This window comes from Columba livia, chromosome 1 (genome assembly GCF_036013475.1).
Source record: "Columba livia isolate bColLiv1 breed racing homer chromosome 1, bColLiv1.pat.W.v2, whole genome shotgun sequence".
NCBI classification, from domain to species: domain Eukaryota; kingdom Metazoa; phylum Chordata; class Aves; order Columbiformes; family Columbidae; genus Columba; species Columba livia.
The window spans coordinates 100,864,130-100,877,176 of NC_088602.1; the positions used below are offsets into that span (position 1 = coordinate 100,864,130).

At 35.6% G+C, this 13,047-nt stretch overlaps 1 protein-coding gene across 3 annotated transcripts in view; it reads left to right on the forward strand.

Annotated features, from left to right (window-relative positions):
* Positions 1–13,047, forward strand: part of CFAP47 (cilia and flagella associated protein 47) — a 309,801-nt gene that overhangs the window by 50,259 nt on the left and 246,495 nt on the right. For all 3 annotated transcript variants that reach the window (XM_065070474.1, XM_065070480.1, XM_065070488.1), the window contains exons 25-26: positions 3,238–3,430; positions 4,826–5,035. In XM_065070474.1, coding sequence (XP_064926546.1) covers positions 3,238–3,430; positions 4,826–5,035 — 403 coding nt within the window. The remainder of the gene's footprint in view (positions 1–3,237; positions 3,431–4,825; positions 5,036–13,047) is intronic.

A 13,047-nucleotide genomic window follows, 5' to 3' on the forward strand; every position in this document is an offset into this window, starting at 1 on the left:
TCAGTGCCACTGGAAGATGTGGTGACTATGGAATGAGCAGAGATGACAATCATGATCTCCACGTTCTAGTTTTTTGTTTTCTGCAACAGCGCATTATTAAATAACTGTGCCCCTTAACAGTTTCTGTGGAGAAATCATTAGTTTGGTTTTGATTTTTTTTTTTTTTCCTTCATTTTTCGTAGGGTCTTAGCTTTAAGTTTTAACTACCTGTGACTTTTCTGCTTTGAAGTCTGTTTCAGTGTATGCAAATTCTTTATTGGCTCCCGTTTATGCTGAAGGTGTATATATGCAATGAGGCATGAATTGCTGGGAAGTCAAAGGCAACTAAACTAAGAAGTGTAGTGGATGAATAACAATCAATATGAATTTAAGAGGCTGAGAAGAGTAGATGGTGATTTTACACTTTCCCCACCCACTCTCAAAAGATCAAAAAGCATGCGATTATACATTTCAGATATCTGGGGGAAAAAAGAATATAAAAAATTAGATTTGTGCTGCTAGAGAGGAGCAAGGAATATGAACATTCTAAAAGAGGTGTCTGTTTAAACTGTCTTTTGCTGCTAGTTTAAATTGCAACTGCAACAGGTAGAGTGGAAGGTGTGGGGACTTTAAATATTTCTCCTCCAGAAGTGCATGAGCAGTATTGGGAGGAGAACTTGCAGAGGCTTATAACTGACTTTCAGCAGAAATATAATCTGTTCATGTTTCTATTAACAAGGCATCTGCATAAAGTATAGTCCCAGGATAGCGTGCTAAGGAGTTTAGCACTCTGAACTGGATGGGCTTTCTAGTGCAAATTGGACTGAAAATGAAGCAGCTAATGAATATATACATATATGTAATTTTCAAAGTTGTGTTTCTTTATTCAGAATTCTTTCTAAGGTAAAGCAACAAATGTTTTTTTCCCCTAAAAAATATATCTAGAAAAGACAGAGGGGAAGTTTCCCATACAAGTCTTCAGATTTTGTTAGCCCTTGACAAATTTAGATTGGCAGATTTGTAAATACCATCAAATCTCCCTGAGGAATATGTTCACATCTGCTGGACTCCTTGTTGTTTGCCCTATAGAAATTCATGGTGGTATATCGGAATGGTAACAGCAGCACAAGCTTTGACAGTAGTTGTGAAAGGTGTGATTAATAGAATAAAATCATGACTTCAGCTGTTAATTCAGAACATAATTCTCATTAATTTCAAAGTAATTAATTTTTCATGAAATATCAAGAAAACATTGGTCCTAAGCATTAAAAACTAATGAACAAACCTTCATGGAATCATTAAGTATGGCAACATCTTGGTGTTTCTGACATAAGCAATAAATTATTGGCCTACATATTATGCAGAATTTTGATGTTAGTAAATGTGTGGAGCCACACAGAATGATCAGTGGTGCAGAATACGCACTATCCTGCCTTCTGAGTGAGTCAGGGATTCTATGGCAAATGGATGTGATCATGTGGATTTGTTATAATTATGTACAGTATGGATGAAAAGTGTGTATGAAGAAAGCTTGACGCTATTCTTACCTAACTTTCAAAGGTTTCACTTTGGAACTATGCTTAATATGAGTATTTTACAATGTGAGTTAGTGGAAATTGTGTATTGTTTGGTACTGACATATGCTTCTGTAGGTTTCTTCCTTCACAGTGTTCCATCCGTATGGCATTTATTGGTTATGGTTTTTTGCTTTCCTTTGCCTTGTCTTACATATGTCTAATATGATGATAAGATGCCCAAAATACGGTTTAGTTAGAGCACAGCTGTAGGACAGTAGATTGTCTAGCTCATACATGGGACTAACTTGTACAGAACATCTGTTCTTACAAGCATGTCAAAAATACTCTGTCTCTTCATACGCCTTCATTACCTTTTCTGATGCTCTCTCACCTTTCCTTCATAAAAGGGCTAAGTGTCAGAAAAAAGGTGTGTTCTTACTGTATCGAAACCTAGAAGCACAAGCTTCACAGCATTCTCAGCAGTATCGTCTCTTTAAGTTGATTTCCATCTAACAGAGAATTAGTCAGAGGTTGCAAACACTGCAGCAACTTTCCCTTTCATCTGGTTTCATGTTTTCTAGTCTGAAAAGAAGGGTTCTGCAGACTATGTTCTGGTGAGCTACCAGTCTTCCATGAAACTGCTCTGTTATCATCTGCATGAAGAAATTGGCTCTTATGAGGAGAGAATGAGACAGAATATTTTGAAGACACTAGGTTTTCTCCTTTGTGTATGTAAAGAATGCCAGCTCTTTCTCAGGCTGTGAAAATAATTATCTGAGTTAATTTCAGAAGAGCTTTTTTTTTTATCTCTTTCCTCCTTTAATATTAGCTGAGGATGTTTCCATACTTACTATTCTGAAGACAGAGTGGAACCAAAAGGAAAGGTGTTTTTCCAAAAATTAAAATGTAGTTTTTGTGCTGTCTTACAACACGTCATGCAGATTTGTTTCTGAATACATGAAGTGTTCCTTAGTTGTCCCTTGCTCTTTAGCAGGTGGGACTGACTGAAAATTGGGGAAGTGGCACTGCATGGAACACCATTTTGATAGTGTAACTGTTGCGGAAGGAAGCACCTTTCTCCCTGTATCAGTGAAAGAACATGTACTTTTCCATCCTAGAGCAAACTGGCTGTTAGCAAGATGGTGGGAGAAGGGACAGAACTCAAGGGAATGGGAGGTGCTCTCAGTGGAGGATAGAACCCATCCTGCTGGCTTGTGTGGGGCTGACTTGGCAACAGTACAGCGTTTGGAGTCATCTCTTAAAATGTAGTGGTTGTCGTCTTAAAAGGCACCAACTTTTTCTTGTTTTGGCAGTCAGATGGTTCTGATATTTTTTCTTTTATAGCATTAGCATTCTCTCTGTTAGTGTAATTTATGGTGTGATTGCAATTTTTGAAATTCTGAGAAGCGTTGCATTGTTGTCATATATAAAGGAATATTAATACAGTAAATGAAGAATGCAAGCTTTGAAAAATATCTGACAAATTAAGAAGAAATATGGATTTCTGGTTTGCTACAGGCAAGTGTCTTAAGCTTTCTTAATAGTTCTTCTGATACAACATTGACTTATGTTAAGCTATATTTTGAGTAAGAAAGAAACATTGATTTTTTTTTTTTTCCAAAAAAACCCCAAAACTAAACTAAACCAAAACCTTCTTACTATAACTCTTTTAGTTGTATGTATTCATGTTAATATATATTTTTTTTTTCTCCCTCCACTTCTCCCCCTATGTTTTTAACAGCTTGTCCTGGGACATACTCATCTGAAATATCAGTGTGTCTAAATGATAATCCATCACATTACAAAATAACTTTGTCTGGCACTGTGAAGTCACCAAAAATAAATTTTGATCCCCCTTTTCTAATGCTGATGCCAGTTCCTCTGGATGTGAAAACTGAAACAACCATCAATATCATTCCGCAAGATTATTTAAGGTAAAAATCTTTAAGGAGATTTATTACAGAAATCCTGAATATGTTTTGTTCTCTTCTGAAAAAGTGAATTATTTTTGGTTTGTGAAGGTTACTATTTTCTGCTCAGCAGAGGGGTTTGCGTAATCAGGAGAAAGTTCCTGTGATTAATATTGCTGTATATTCAACAAGCTCATGTTCTGTCCTCAAAACATTCCTACTTCATGAATTGACCATCTTCTGATTTATTCACTCCGTTAGATGCTTTTAAAATTACTTTGAATAGCATAAAAATTAAGAAGAGGGTCTTACCAGGATTTTTAAACTTTAGCCAGATACTAAGATCACCGTCTTATTTCTTTTTTTTTCACATTGTGATCAGAAAAAAAAAAAATCTCTTGTTTTATTTTCTCTACTCCACAGATTATAAATCACTGGGTTCTTTCTTCCTAAGCAAAGTTTTAGTATGAAGGAGGACAGCACAAATGTTTTATTCTTATCCTAATTATTATTATTTTTTTTGTATGTGTGGATTACGCACTTGATCCAGTTATTTAAATTCATGAGAGCCTTTTTATAATCTTCATATTATGTAGCATAACCCATCACCACACCTATTCCAATTTGTTAAAAACCTTAATCTTTTAATCTTTCCAAGTGATCCTGTGCATTTGTGTCAAAATATGTTTTCTCTTTCCTAAGATATAACTTTCCTCTTTGTATTTAGTAAAGAGCAGTAATATTAGTTTGCTGTCCTTATGTAGGTGTCATTTCAATACCCGAAGACATGGAGCAAAACTCTTTAAGTTGCCATAAATTAATGAAATTAACTTTACTATCAAATTACTATTGTTTTACCTTGTTTGAGTTGTAGTAATTTGTCAGGTGATTTGTCTGTTGTCAGTAACTTAGTGGTTTGAACTGAAATGATTTCATAAGGGCCTGGACTGACTGCCATTCTTATTTCAAAACTGCAACCTAAAATTACTTAACTGGGGAAAGCATCATCATTATCTTCATGAATTCCCCCTTAATATTTCTATTTTAAAACTTGCTTTATCTTGTGCAATACTGCATCTTCATCATTATTAACTAAAGCTTTGAGTTAGGAAACCTATGGTAAGGAAGTAATATTTATGCCTTTTGTAGCACTGTTAGTAGAAATTGCTTTTTATTTGGATGTTGAACAGCTGCGGGTAAATACAAAATGTTCAGATACATATGCAGAAAACAAACTAGCATCTAAATGCTAAAGGAATTTTTATTCTTCAGTTAGTTTCACTCAATTTATACTTCAAAATTGAAGATATTCTTCTGTATTTAAGTATGAAAAGCAGTTTTGTAAATGTCTGAATCTGTAAATCAATTTTACTGTCATCCTGTGAGCACAAACTCCATTACTATTTATTTTTAACACAGGCAATCACGAATTCAAGTTGAACTTCCAGAACTTGAACTTGAAGATGGTGGCAGGATTTGCCCTTTTTCAGTACAGTTCCCAGAAGGACAAGATATTGTTCTTTCATCAGATGGCACAAATAAGGAACTAATTTGTCATATCAGCTTCAGATCATCCAAGCCAGTGTCATTTTCAGGGCATATGTTCTTCACTGATGAAGAAGAAAACAGGTAGCGTGTGCAATTCAAAGTCATTTGGGGGTAGGGTCCAAACTGACAAAGTTGGAAGTCAGACACAGAGCTCCTGATGGTTGGGTAAAGGCACTCAAGAATAATTCTGAAAAAAAATGAAAGTAAAACATAGACATGTATTTCTTTTCACAACTGAATTGCAATTTGAAAACACAAAATTTGGCTTCGGACTCTAAGGTAAGATTCACCTGAATGGCCATCTTAAGGTTTTGTATCTTGTTTGTGTCTAGTGGTAACTCTTATGTCTACTTCAGTCTTCTCAGACTGCTCTGAAAACACATGGTCTTGATTCAGCAAATACCATTGTTTTCTATTACAAAATATTTTGTTTTTTCAAAAATGCCTGATTAAAATTTTACAGTTCATTCTGGATTTCAAAGTGGTCTGATTTTGAGTTGATTCAAACTCCGTGAAATTTTTTTCCGTTGACCTTATTTTTTTTTTTAATGAAATATTTGTAATTGATTTAGAATGTCGTTTCTGGCTTTATTCTAATGGCATCTGGAAGAGCTGGTGGTTCTTATCACCTATTTGCAAATCTTTACAAAGTTGCAGTGATATGATCTTGCAAAGGATTGCTCCATTTTCAATCCTCTCACAAGCTTCAGGTGTTCTTCTGGTTTCCAAGAATTTAAGAAGACACATCTTATGAGTAAAGGTAGGGAGACGTTTCAAGGGGGAGTTACACTGAAAGTCTCACACACATATTATTTTTATTTTAAAGTAGCAGGCGCTTTTTTTTAGGTAACTTTAAAGGTAAAAAGCAATGCAGAAGGTCTCTCTGCCCCTACTAAACAGAGATCAAATCTGTTATTAAATGTTTTCAGCATTTTTCCATCTCTCCCCTTGGTGGGATGAATGGGTGTTCGCACGAGGAGGAAAGATAGGTACTGTTGTAATTAAGTCATTCCTGCAGTTAATATTTTCAGTAAAGCAACTATTTTGAGGGTTAAGTGTCTCCACCCTACAGCTTAGAATGTTTTTTTCCTAAGCATAAAACTAATTTTTATATTAATTTGATGCAAGGGTTATCGACCTTTCAGTTATTACTGCTCACATTGGACTAGTATTTTATATTTTTCTGTACAGATTGTCAGCCAAGAATCTATATCTTACTCATTTTATTTAATTCTAAGATTTAATCATTGTGTGTGATGTGATTCATAAATGTGTGCTAAAGCTTGCAGAAATTATGAGAAAAGGATTATTTAAGCTTATAATGTGGCCTGAAATATAGCTGCTGAGCAGGCACAATCTTTAGTTTCAATAACTATTTTTATACAATGCACTAGCAGCTTCTCAAGCCTTGTTATAACACTTTCTGCTGTATAATAAACTTTTTCTATATTTACCATTAAAATGAAATGAAGGATACCATTATCAGTTTAAGGGCAAACTCAATGTGCTCTTGAAAAGAGATACTGAATAAAAGTCATAACTTTAAAAGGCATCCCTTTTCACAATGGTAAAAACATAATGCTCAGGAATGTCAAACCATTTCAAAATTGCTGCTGTATTTTAAAACGTGGTACATAAGTGTTTGTTAAAGGACAGAACTAAAAACGTTGTTTTGCCAATGCATGTGTGATGTCCTCTCAGGGAGAGGGGAGGGTGTGTGTGTGGGCTGTAGGAGCAGATGATGCAAAACCTGAACACAACTGGATGAAATATCACTCCATCCAAAACAAACGGATTCTGTGTGAGCTATTAGTGTAGTAATGTTATTCATATTGGCTCTCGTGAAGAAATTATTTCATCATAACTAGAAAAAATTATTTCCTTCAATTGGAAAAGCCCTAAGTAAGTGCCTGATTCTCTAACCCAAAGCATATTGTTGTTATTCTGATTAAGTCTATGACAATTTATACAGACCTGAGTTTCGTTACTACTGTTAATGTTACTATGTGCTTTGATATTCCATTCTTTAATAGTCTGCAGCTGCGATTTCTTCTGCTCTGCATATCTACCGTCATTCTTCTCAGTGCCTCCCTATGGGAGACCTATGCAAGGCATTCAAACTACAAACATGATTTAACTAATTATCTAAGCATTTGATCAATTTGTTTCAAATGTTGTAACTAATAAATTTATGCTGCTTTGTTAGTTTGAGACTTTTAGATTTTTGGGCCTTCTGTGTCTTTGATGATAAAATAACGAAACCTACAACCTTTTCTAATACACGTGAAAGGTAACTGATCTTGAATGGGTTCCTGATTCGTTTAACAGGCTGTGAAAACTCACAGTATCAATTGCTGAAGATTTATTACTGTGTCTGGTATCCTTTCTTCATATTTCCATTTTCAAAGTAATAATACATATTTTAAAAGTATTTGAACTAAAATTTTGGACTTCAACTCATCATCTGTGTTCTGGGATAGAATTAAAATGAGCAAGTTAAAAGATTATTTTCATATGTTGGTACAATATCATGTCCTGTATTTAACTATTTAGAAGAGGAGTGTTAAATTCTAAGCAGCATTAATTCTAGGCATATTTCAAAGCAGAGTATGATGAGACAAATCTCTGTTTTGATCATTTTTTACTTAAGCTCTGCAGTGTTTTGCTTTTCTAAGTTCCAGGTCTAAAACTTCAGTAAGATTGATTTGTGTAGTACATATTAAATCTATCTCTTTTTTTTTTTTTTTTTCTTTACATCAGACTGAACATTGGGTAGAGAATAGATACCGTTGAATTTGGCTGTTTTAAAAAAAGTATTTGAAAGATGATAGGCAATCATGTTTTACAGCAAAACTAAGCTATATGTAGCTGTAAAAGAAAACTGAAGAGATATATGGTTGTCGCTGATACAAGTAATTTACTGTGTGCACAGATTCCATTAAATGGATCATAAGAAAGTACATTAATATTTATTTAATGGCTGCCTTAAATGAGAATTTGCAGTTAATTTCTGATCTTATTTTTAGTCTCTGTTCTCCCTTTTTCCTCCTTTGACTCCAGAGCAGAATAAATGACATTTCCTCACATAGGGCTGATACGAATACAGAAGTAAAAGATAATATAAAATCGAAGAATGTGTTGAGCAAGTATTTAATGAAAGAGAAGAAATATTTAGCTATGACACTTATTTCCTTCAACCTGAAAAACTAAATAATAAAAAAAAAGGCCTCTGCAAACATGACACATTTGTATATTTGTCCTCTAGTTGTTATATCTTTTAATTTGCTGATCAGATAAATAATTTAGGAGGAAAGAAAGCTTTCTGCTATCCTGATTGAAATGACATTTAACTTATTATTTCTAAAAAATAAATAGTAAACAACAGATACATGTTGTGTCATACAATCAAAGGAAATGGTACTCTGGACAGCAAAATATCCCTCCTCCCCCCTCCCCCACCCCCACATGTAGTGGGTAAATACATCGCTGTGATCATTGATGACACAAATGTGCTGAAGCTCTTGCCTCTCAGCTTCTATAGTTCTTAATTTTCCTTCCTTCTCCCATTGGCAAGCTGGGGAAACTCATGCAATTTCTGACATTACTCATGTTGTTCACGGCTGGAACTTCAGGCAGAGAATGTCAGGGATCTCAGCCTCTAATAACATGATGCAACTGAGACACAATCTCTGTAAGGTACTCAGTTATGAATCAGTTACAGTTGTTTTTCTTGTCCATGAGATCTCAGCGTCTTGCTGATGGAAACAGTACGTTGCCTTTTGCTGTTGGGAAATGTGCCTAAGCCATTCAGGTCTTTAATGGGCACTGCTGGGAAATGTCAAATGCATGTATTCTGCTGGCATGCCTTAGAGAATAAGAGCTGTCTATTTCTTTCAATATCATTTAAATTTGGAGAGAGCAGGGAACTAGAAAGTTTTGGAGTTCTTCATGTTTGCATGCTTCTTTGCTGCATTCATCGAACCTAATAATATATTGGTGTTTTAGATAGGTGGAGTGCTTTTGAAAACCAGGATGGTCCAAACCCATTAACCACTCCTGTTCTTTTCTGTGCTGTGGCTTTCTACCATTTTGATGATTCCTGCCTTAATTCAGGAATTAAGAACTGACATCATTGCTGCTACTAGAAAAAACATGGCTGTTTTCCCAAGGATAACTCTTGTGCATCATGTGAAATCACATGTGTCACTATTCATTATTTCAATTGCTGTGAAAGCCTGAGCTCCTGCTGCAAAGAATAAGGGCTCCTCAGTGTCAGGGAACTGCTCATTTGTGAATGGAAATGGCAGAGCTTGCATGGATCATCTTTTCTTCTCCCTTCCAGTTCTGTCATCTCTGGATCTGTTCCAGCATTTTTGGGAGGAGGGAAGAGGGCAGGACTTCATTTATTTTTAAATTACAACTTCTAGTTCCCTGCCTCTAGGTTATTCCTTATTCTTAAAGATGTGTAAAATGCCTCACTCTCATGTCAAGTTTGTTTTGTTTCCTAAACTAGCAGTGCGAACTTCCCTTAAATATTGTTTTAAATTTACCCAAGCAATGTTGCTACAGAAATTCATCAATCAGTTCCTAATGGCTTTGCATTATTTCTCTTTAGAAATTGTTAGTGATATTCTGCATCTGTTAATGAATACTGTTGAAGAAGGATTATTTAACTATGCCTGTATTTGTAGAGCATTTGTGGTATACACTGATACAAAACAAATAACTTGTTTCTGCTTAGATAATGTCTGAAATACTATAGAGAAAATAAAAGGGATATATATGTTTTGATTCAGGTTCCTTTGGCTTTCCACAAACATTAAAACAAACAAATGAAAAAAATTAGAGTTAATTTAAGTGAACGAATTGGTTTTATATGGTACTTTCTTGTCATCACAGTTGGAGCTTTAGTTTTTAGTGATCAGCAGGTTTCGAATATTGGTAAACACAATATATGTAATGGCCATTCTCCTGTTCTGTGTTTTTGGAAACATGCATTAGAGAATAAACACTGACATACCAGTGGCAATGATGGTTCATGTATATAATTCTTTTTTACTTGCTTTATTAAGCATTATAAAACTAAATACACTGAATAATTTAACAAATTTAGTAACTTAATGTTTGCTAACAATACAGGTACTTTTTCATTCTAATAGAATATCACAGACTTTTATGTTATTTATTTAAGCTCTGCTGGAAATACAGAACAAATATGTTGCACAAGACTTATGGCTTTGTAACCTCACTTAATGAATGTGCTAGAAGACAATTTTAAGCACATACAGAATATATGTCTTTGTAATCTATTTGCTATATTCATATGGAAATATGTGTGCTTTTGTCTGGTGCCCCATATGTCAATGCCTGAAATTTGTATGATAAATATTTAGCTCCTAGCACCTTTGTTTTTTAATGCCATACTTTCTTATGAATGGAGTGTCATCCTTTGAAATGTGGGTGAGGTTTTAGCTACCGACTCATTCTTCTTGAAGTTTCCTTTCAAATCCCACTTCTGGAAAAATGTCACATTAAAATACTTAATGATGATGAGTCAACAGGTGGCCAATAAGTGAGTTGATATTGATTATCATAGAATGGCTATGGTTGGGAAGAGCCTCCAGAGATCTTCTAGTCCCCTGTTCAAATCTCCTCCTGAAAGCAGAATCAACACTGTTGTCCAGTTGTTTTTCGAATATCTCCAAAGGTGGAGACTTCACAGCCCTCTCTGGGCAGATTCTTCCAGTGTTCAGCCACTGTAATGGTATTTTCTTTTTCTTATGACTAGACAGAATTTCCTGTATTTCAGTTTGTACCCATGGCCTTTTTTGCTCTCACTGAGCATCATTGAGAGGAATTTGGCTCTACCTTCTTTACTCCCTCCCATCAGATATTTATACCTGTAGATAAGATCCCCTTAACCTGTCTTTTCTCCAGGCTGAACACTCACAACTCTCACATTCCCTCCATATGGCAGGTTCCTTGGTCCCTCTTTGATCCTTGTGGCTCTTCGCCAGCTGAAGTCTGCTGTTCTGAATTCCAGGGCTGTGATATGGCTTTTTGCCTTATTTTCTCCTTTCAGAATCCTGAACCTCAACCTCTCATGGTCACTGCAACCTGTGGCCACAGGAGCTAAATCCTTGCTGTCAAATTAGCTACAGAATCAGTTGGTGCCTTGCAGGATACATCCACTCATCTTCGAGCTCTTTTCCCTCACTGACATGTTTGAAGAGAAGGCCACCTGTGCCCCATTCCCTTGATCATTGCCCAAAATGCTGTGCTGTTGTGCCTGATATGTTCCAGGTCTCCCCATCAACTTCACTGGTGCCCATGCAGAATTGTAGCGTGGCCAAGGGTTGGACAAGCTTCATCCATCTCTCCACAGCAACCTGGATGAAAGCCCCAGGCCAGCATCAAACATCCAGAGATGAAGGGTCAGGTTGGCAAATGAGGATCTTGGTCCCCTGTGCAGGGCATTTGTGGTTTCCTGGTGCTTCTTCACAGCTCATGCTCAGCCAGCACAGGTGCAGCATTGCCCATGTCCTTTTTTTCATCTTATGACCATTTTGAGGCTTCTGAATTAGTTAATAATATGTTTGCATTGAGTTTGTTAATGGCTGAGTGTATTTGTTTCCCTTACTATAATGTTGCAGCAGCCACAGAGACATGTCCTTGTTGGATTGTAAGCAGCACGGAACAGGAAGGAGCTTCCATTACAAGCAGCATTGTGAGGTCTGAGGCATTCAATTTGTACACAGGTGTTCTGTAGCAATGGCTGTTGTTTGTATTTTAGACTGTGCAGTAATATCTTTGTTTTGAGCAGTATCATTCATTGAATTTGGGTAACTAGGTTAAGATACACTGCAGTAGTTCTCTAGCACATCTCAAGATGTCTGAGATGGTTGCCTCAGACAGAAATCAAAAAGTTCACTGAGTCCAATAATACAGACATCTGAGTTACTTTCATATAGCTTGAGAACTATGTCTTTTATTAACTTCCATCCAGCTTTCTTCCATCCCTGCCCCCAGTTCTGTTGTCTGAAGTTAACCTAACGTGTGCCTGCAGAGTATTGAGAATTGTCATTTAGCACAGTAAAGTCACAAGCTGGAAGCTGACAAATGCTTCTGTGTTGTAGTTATTGATCCTGTGTGTCTTTAAAAGGCTTGGTAAAGGTAGAAAAAATCTTATGCTCTGACACCTGGCTTGGGCGTGTAAAAATGTACATTTTGCACATGTAGATAGATACAGATATACCTCTCATAGCCATCTGACCTGCTCATGTCCTACTGCTGAGATTTTTGGTGAATAAAAGCAGAAAGTATGAAGTTAGCTGAAAGAAATACTGTGCTACAAGGTGAAACTGGCCAAGGCCTTTACTCTGTTCCCAGCCAAGTTCCCACAGGATTGACATGTCCTAAGAACAAACCAAAACATTGCAGAGCTGGATTATTGATTTAAATAACTGTTAGCTATGAAATTCGAATTGAAATGTGAATATTTCCAAACAAGAAAGATGGCTATAGGTTTCTCTATTCAATAGAGCTACCCTAAAAGTGGTATATAAGAATGTTGTGTTTGGAGAAGGAAAGAGGAAACATGAAAGAAAAGATACTTTCCAGTACTTTTAAAACATTTGTTTTTTCCTTATGTCATAGTATAAATTAATCTGAAAGGTCTTGTGACATCTTTTAACATTAATCTAAATTTACGTTAAATATTAATTTATCCTTCAATTTTTAATTTAAAGAAAAAAGAAAATAGTTTATTCTGTGCAAGGTGTATTTTCAATATGCATAATTCTCAGTATACTAAAGCAAGATGGATATCAGCATGCTGTTTGGATTATTAAAATACATTTTTCTTTGTATTTTTGACAGCTTAGTCAAAATAGTTAATTAATATTAATGCAAGTTAATTAATATCAATGCTAATTAATTAATATTAATGTAAGTTAATTAATATTGATGTTGGTTAATAAGTTAATGTGGAGTAAAAAACCCAGGTGTATAATGACAAAGAACCAAGCTCAGCAACCTGTTGGTTGCAATGACCTAAGAACATGTACACAGGTGTCTAACAGGGATCCATTCAC